Here is a 5,894-nt window from a genome sequence, read left to right on the forward strand (position 1 = left end):
CCAGAATGCCGCTCTGTCCCTCTCCTTGCCTCCCTTGGCAACAGGGTCATGGTGTTGCTCCTTAATCCTTCTCCTGTCCGTGCTGCTCCTGTTCTTGCTCTCTGCTTCCTATGGTTGGGAGTATTCAGCTTCAGTTCAGGCACCAAAGCTACAAGTAGTGGAAAAGAGGGATTTCCAAGGGAGTGAGGTCTCCACAGCCCCATTCTGTCCTGTGGAGCTCCAGGAAATGCAGTACAGGGAAATGAGTTGACTGTCCCTTAAGGAAAGTCCTTCTTAAATCCTCACAGTCATTTAACTGTTACCCTGTGGTGTCCTGTAGGCTGCCACCTGCCCTCCAGAAAGGCTCTGCTGTCTCATGGCTTATATGTGGTATCTCAGCGACCCATGGGGAACCTATGCAAATACTGACAGAAAAGGGTCGTATGTGTTGTTTGCTAGAAGGGGAGTGTGGAGACCTCCCTCAGGTGCATGTAGAAAGGGTGAGAAGGTCCGAGATGGGCACTCTGAAACCAAACTCTGCTCTCAGCAGGGGCTGCTCTCTTTTTAGAGTAACATCATTTTCTAGCTAGAAGAGGCATGAGCCTCAGAGATCTGGGAATGAGATGAATAGATAAGAAAACATCATTAATTTGTTTATTTTCCTTTTGAGAGTGTCTCCTAACTTGTCTCTGTCTGTTTTTCCTTTGGTGAGTTTCCCATATATATGGGGATGAAATGTCCAACAGCAGCTCCCTCAGTGAGTTCCTCCTCCTGCCATTCTCAGACAGGCGGGAGCTGCAGCTCTTGCACTTCTCGCTCTTCCTGGCCATCTACCTGGCTGCCCTCCTGGCCAACGGCCTCATCATCACAGCCGTAGCCTGCGACCACCATCTCCACACCCCCATGTACTTCTTCCTCCTCAACCTCTCCCTCCTCGACCTTGGATCCATCTCCACCACTCTCCCCAAATCCATGCACAATTCCCTGATGGACACTGTAGCCATTTCCTACTGGGGATGTGTTGGCCAGGTCTTAAGTTTTACTATTTTCATGTCAGCGGAGTATTGTCTCCTCACAGTCATGGCCTACGACCGCTACGTTGCCATCTGCAGACCCCTGCACTACGGGACCCTCCTGGACAGCAGAGCTTGTGTCAGAATGGCAGCAGCTGCCTGGGGCAGTGGCTTTCTCAATGCTCTCCTGCAAACTGGGAACACATTTTCCCTACCCTGCTGCAAAAGCAATGTGGTGGAGCAGTTCTTCTGTGAGATCCCCCAGATCCTCAAGCTCTCCTGCTCACACTCCTACCTCAGAGAGGCTGGGCTTCTGGTGGTTAGTGTTTGTTTAGGCTTCGGGTGTTTCACTTTCATTCTGGTGTCCTACGTGCAGATCTTCAGAGCTGTGCTGAGGATCCCCTCTGAGCAGGGCAGGCACAAAGCCTTTTCCATGTGCCTCCCACACCTGGCCGTGGTCTCCTTGTTTGTTAGCACTGCATTTTTTGCCTACCTGAAGCCCCCCTCCATCTCCTCTCCAACTCTAGACCTGGTGCTGGCTGTTCTGTACTCGATGGTGCCTCCAGTCCTGAATCCCCTCATCTACAGCATGAGGAACAAGGAGCTCAAGGATGCCTTAAGGAAAGTGATTTCATGGACATTTTTCAGCAGTGGTAAAATTGCCACATCTCTCCACAAATGACTCTTTCTCTATCCCAACCAGATTGAGTACTGTTTCGTCGTGTTATTTTTATTGTGTCTTTCATTAATAGTAATAATTGTTATCATGTTGCTACACAAGTTCTTGGATTCGTGATATTTAGTCTGAGACTGCTCACCTAGTCCATTAAATTGTGTCGAATGCTGTATCAGGACAGACTCCCTCAGTTACTCCTATATAATAGAAAAGGTTCTGTCCAGTGCACTGCCTGAAGGCTGGATTTTCTTCAAAGCTGGTGTCAATAACACGCCCAAGAAACTGCACACCAGAAGGGCCTGCTGAGCAGCTTGCTCCATGGGTTCAGCATCAAAAACTCATCATCTTGTAATGATCTCTACAGAGATCAAGGGGTGGATTTGGGAAGCACTTATCAGTGTCCAGGAATAGTGTAGAGGTTGAATCGTGCTGCATTTACATGGCCAGAGTTGCACCACATGTTAAAGCACAGTGTCAGATTCCTGTGTTTCTGGAAGGGAAGCTGGAGATGCCAGGAGAGCAGTGAGTGGAGCCTCACAAGGGGAGAGGTCCTCCAAGGTGGAGGCACCTAAAGGTAACACACTAAACCCAGTTTTTTGGGGGCAAGGCAAACCTCAGGATCTAGAGGTGCACCTGGACACAGCTAGTACCCTCAGAAATGTCCGTAGTTCCTCCCAGCACCTGACACATCCTCAGACTCCTGGGGGGAATCGAGGTCACAAACCCCCTTTGGTTGAGTCTGCTTCCCTCCCGGAGCAGAACAGCAACCATGGAGACACCTCCTGATCCCTGTGTGCTCAACTGCCCCTTTGCTCCGGGAAGCAGCACCGTGAGCTCAGGATCTTGTGGGAAGAACAGGGAAGGGAATGGTGGGAACAGGCAACAGAATCAGAGAAGGGATTGTCTGCAATGACAAGGAAGGGGAACTGAACATGAAAGGGTCTTGGAGAGAAGAATGCTGACATGGACTCCAAGACAATACTGGTGCACTACAGCAACCTCCAAGACAATACTCAGGGTGTGGGTGCACTACAGCGAGCGCCTGGTGCAGAGCCAGACAACCCTGCTGCACTGGCCCATCCCATGGCTTGGGAAGCAGATGAAGAAGGATCAATGCTGTCCATCTTCCTAGCTCATAGGGGCATCAACCCTCCTGAAGGATGGCACCAAATATAAGGCTGAGACCCCTTTCAGAGACCTGCACTGAAGGAAGCAGAACCCAGGAGCTACATCACTTTGCTGCTGTCTCTGAGGACCTGCCCCCAGCACACGTCCTTGAGACAATCTCCCGCACTCTGCCTGCTGCCCATTGCTCCAGAGGTCACATTCCAAGAAGGTCCATGCCGAGACGGAGAACTGTGTGTGCAGCTGTGAGCCCTGAGAGGACGAGCCCTCCCCTGGCTCCTCTGCAGGGTGGCAGGGACCATTCGGAGATGATGCTGGGGCTGTCTACTGGGCCAGTAGACCATCCTTCTGCCATGGGGACCTTCAAGTAGGGTCTGTCAGAAGAAAGACTGAGCCCAGACTACTTTTCTATTGTTTTGGAAGGAAGAGAGAGGTGAAACCGGCCTCAGAAACTCCTCCCAGCCCCTGCCGCAGCCCCTCGCAGCAGCCATTCCCAGCACTGCCCATTCCCCACGGTCCCGGGAGGGCTCCTGTTTGGATGTGCACAGCTCCATGTGCCTGCTGGGCCCAGCACCTGTGTGGGGGGAATGGCCGCCCTGCCTGGACTCTCTGTGGGCCCAGAGCCCAGCAGAGCTCTCAGCACGGCCTTCTACTGAGTCCAGGGGGACAGGAGTAGGAGTGCACAGGGGCTGGGGGCTGGTGGGAGGCTGCTGGGCAGGCAGTGCTAGGAGAAGGGGCACTGAGGGCTCTCATGGGAACCCTGCTGAGCAGGTGTTTCCTTGCCTCTGCTCACACCGGGTGCTGGACGGTGCCTGCACAGGGGCCACGTGCAGGGCAGCAGAGCTGGGCCAGGGCAGAAATGGTGTCTAGATGGGAGCCAGGACACTCCAGAAGCTCCTGTCATTGTGGAAGGGGACTCAGTGCTGCTAGTGGGGCTGGGGGGTCTCTCAGGGGCCACAGTCAGCGGCACCACCTGCCAGGTCTCCCAGACCCAAAGCAGATGGTAGGTGCCAAGCTCTGCAGCTCCCAGTGTTCCCTCTCTGTGTCACCCTCAGGAGCACCCCTAGGTGTGTCACCTCCTGCCTGAAGGTTGAAAGGAGCGGCTTGAGCTTATCGTCTCAGTCCATCTGACCTAGGTTCTACCCTGGCGTCAGCCGACACACTCTGCCATGGCTCCTCTTCTGTCTGCACACACTCTCTTCTGAGGCCAAATCAAGTCCTGCAGAGCAGGACTGACCACGATGGGGTACAGACAGGAGTCATGACATTCCAGAAGCTTTCAGTCTGCAGAGGCATTCATGTCCCTCCTATGCACACCAGAGACCCACAGGACATGGGATTACTTTTGTCTAAGTGTAGTTGAGTGTGAAAGAGATATCTGCATGGACGTCCCTTATGAAACCCTTGTCCCTAATCAGTAGAGATAGAAGATAGGAGTCGGTTGCTTGGATAATGACACGTTGTGATGCCTGAGGTGCCAGGGATGGTCTAAGGCACATGCAAGGATCTGCAAGTTCTCTTGGAACAAGACCAAGAGATGCACATCCTTCCCAAACATCAGCTGGTGGCCACAGGGGCAAGGAGGGTATCCTTGGCCACCTGAAATGGAACCCCATATGTGCATTTAGAGCACCTGAGCCCATAGAATCATAGAATGCTTAAGGTTGGAAGGGACCTCTAGAGGTTATCTAGTTCAACCCCCCTGCACACGCAGGGTCACCTAGAGCACGTGGCACAGGACTGCGTCCAAGCGGGTTTTGAAGATCTCCAGAGAAGGAGACTCCACAACCTCTCTGGGCAGCCTGTTCCAGTGCTCTGTCACCCTCACTGTTAAAAAATTTTTCCTTAAGTTCCCGTGGAACTTTGGATGCTTCAGTTTCCGGCCGTTTCCTCTAGTTCTGTCGGTGGCCGCCAGTGAAAAGAGGCCAGCACCATCCTCCTCACTGCCTCCCTTGAGGTACTTACAGACACAGACCAGGTCCCCTCTCAGCCTTCTCTTCTCCAGACTGAAGAGGCCCAGCTCCCTCAGCCTCTCCTCACAGGGCAGATGTTCCAGGCCCCTGATCATCCTTGTAGCCCTGCGCTGGGCTCTCTCCAGCAGCTCCACATCCCTCTTGTCCCGTGGAGCCCAGAACTGGACACAATACTCCAGATGTGGCCTCACCAGGGCTGAGTAGAGGGCAGGATCACCTCCCTCAACCTGCTGGAGACGCTCTGCCTAACACACTCCAGGATCCCATTGGCCTTCTTGGCCACAAGGGCACACTGCTGCCTCATGATCACCTTGTCGTCCACCATGACACCGAGATCCCTCTCTGCAGGACTGCTCTCCAGAAGGTCAGTCCCCAGCCTGTACTGGTGTCTGGGGTTATTCCTCCCCAGGTGCAGGACCTTGCACTTGGCCTTGTTGAATTGCATGAGGTTTTTCACCGCCCAGTTGTCCAGTCTGTCCAGGTCCCTCTGGATGGCAGCGCAGCCCTCTGGGGTATCGGCTACTCCTCCCAGTTTGCTATCATCAGCAAACTTGCTGAGGGAGCACTCTGTGCCTACATCTAGGTCATTGATGAATAAATTGAACGGGATTGGACCAAGGACTGACTCCTGAGGGACACCGCTAGCTACAGGCCTCCAACTAGACTGCACCGCTGATCACCACCCTCTGGGCTCCAACCAGATACCCATGCTAAGCCTACGTGCCTTGAGCCTACCTGGCCCAGCCTAAGCCCTGCCCTAAGCTTACCTACCCGAACACAACCTGCCCTAATGTAGCCCTGGCCTGATGCTGTCCTGCTCCTGCCCTCACCGAAGCCTGCCCGGAGCTTCCTCCCCCAGCCCGGCCCTCCACCCGCTGCTCTGCTGTGCCCTCTCTACCAGCGTGCCGGCCTGCGCTGGGCTCCCCTCTGGCCTCCTCTCTGCCGGCCCCTCAGCCCAGCCCCAGCCTCTAGCCTAGTACGTAGACCGCCCAGTCCACTGTGTCATTCCCACTGGCGACCACCCTGCCATGTAAATACCATTGTGACCACCCCCACCATGTCATTCCCATTGCAACTACCCCGACATGTCATTCTCATTGTGACTCCTGCACCGTGTCATTCCCATGG

At 54.1% G+C, this 5,894-nt stretch overlaps 1 protein-coding gene across 1 annotated transcript; it reads left to right on the forward strand.

Annotated features, from left to right (window-relative positions):
• Positions 1-714: 714 nt before the first annotated feature.
• On the forward strand, positions 715-1,674 carry LOC148591362 (olfactory receptor 14A16-like). The gene has a single exon (XM_088537698.1). The coding sequence runs from the start codon at positions 715-717 to the stop codon at positions 1,672-1,674; it is 960 nt and encodes a 319-aa protein (XP_088393824.1).
• The last annotated feature ends 4,220 nt before the right edge of the window (positions 1,675-5,894 follow it).

This window comes from Tinamus guttatus, unplaced genomic scaffold, assembly GCF_059628265.1.
Source record: "Tinamus guttatus ecotype Peru unplaced genomic scaffold, ASM5962826v1 Tinamus_guttatus_pri_ptg000850l, whole genome shotgun sequence".
NCBI lineage: Eukaryota > Metazoa > Chordata > Aves > Tinamiformes > Tinamidae > Tinamus > Tinamus guttatus.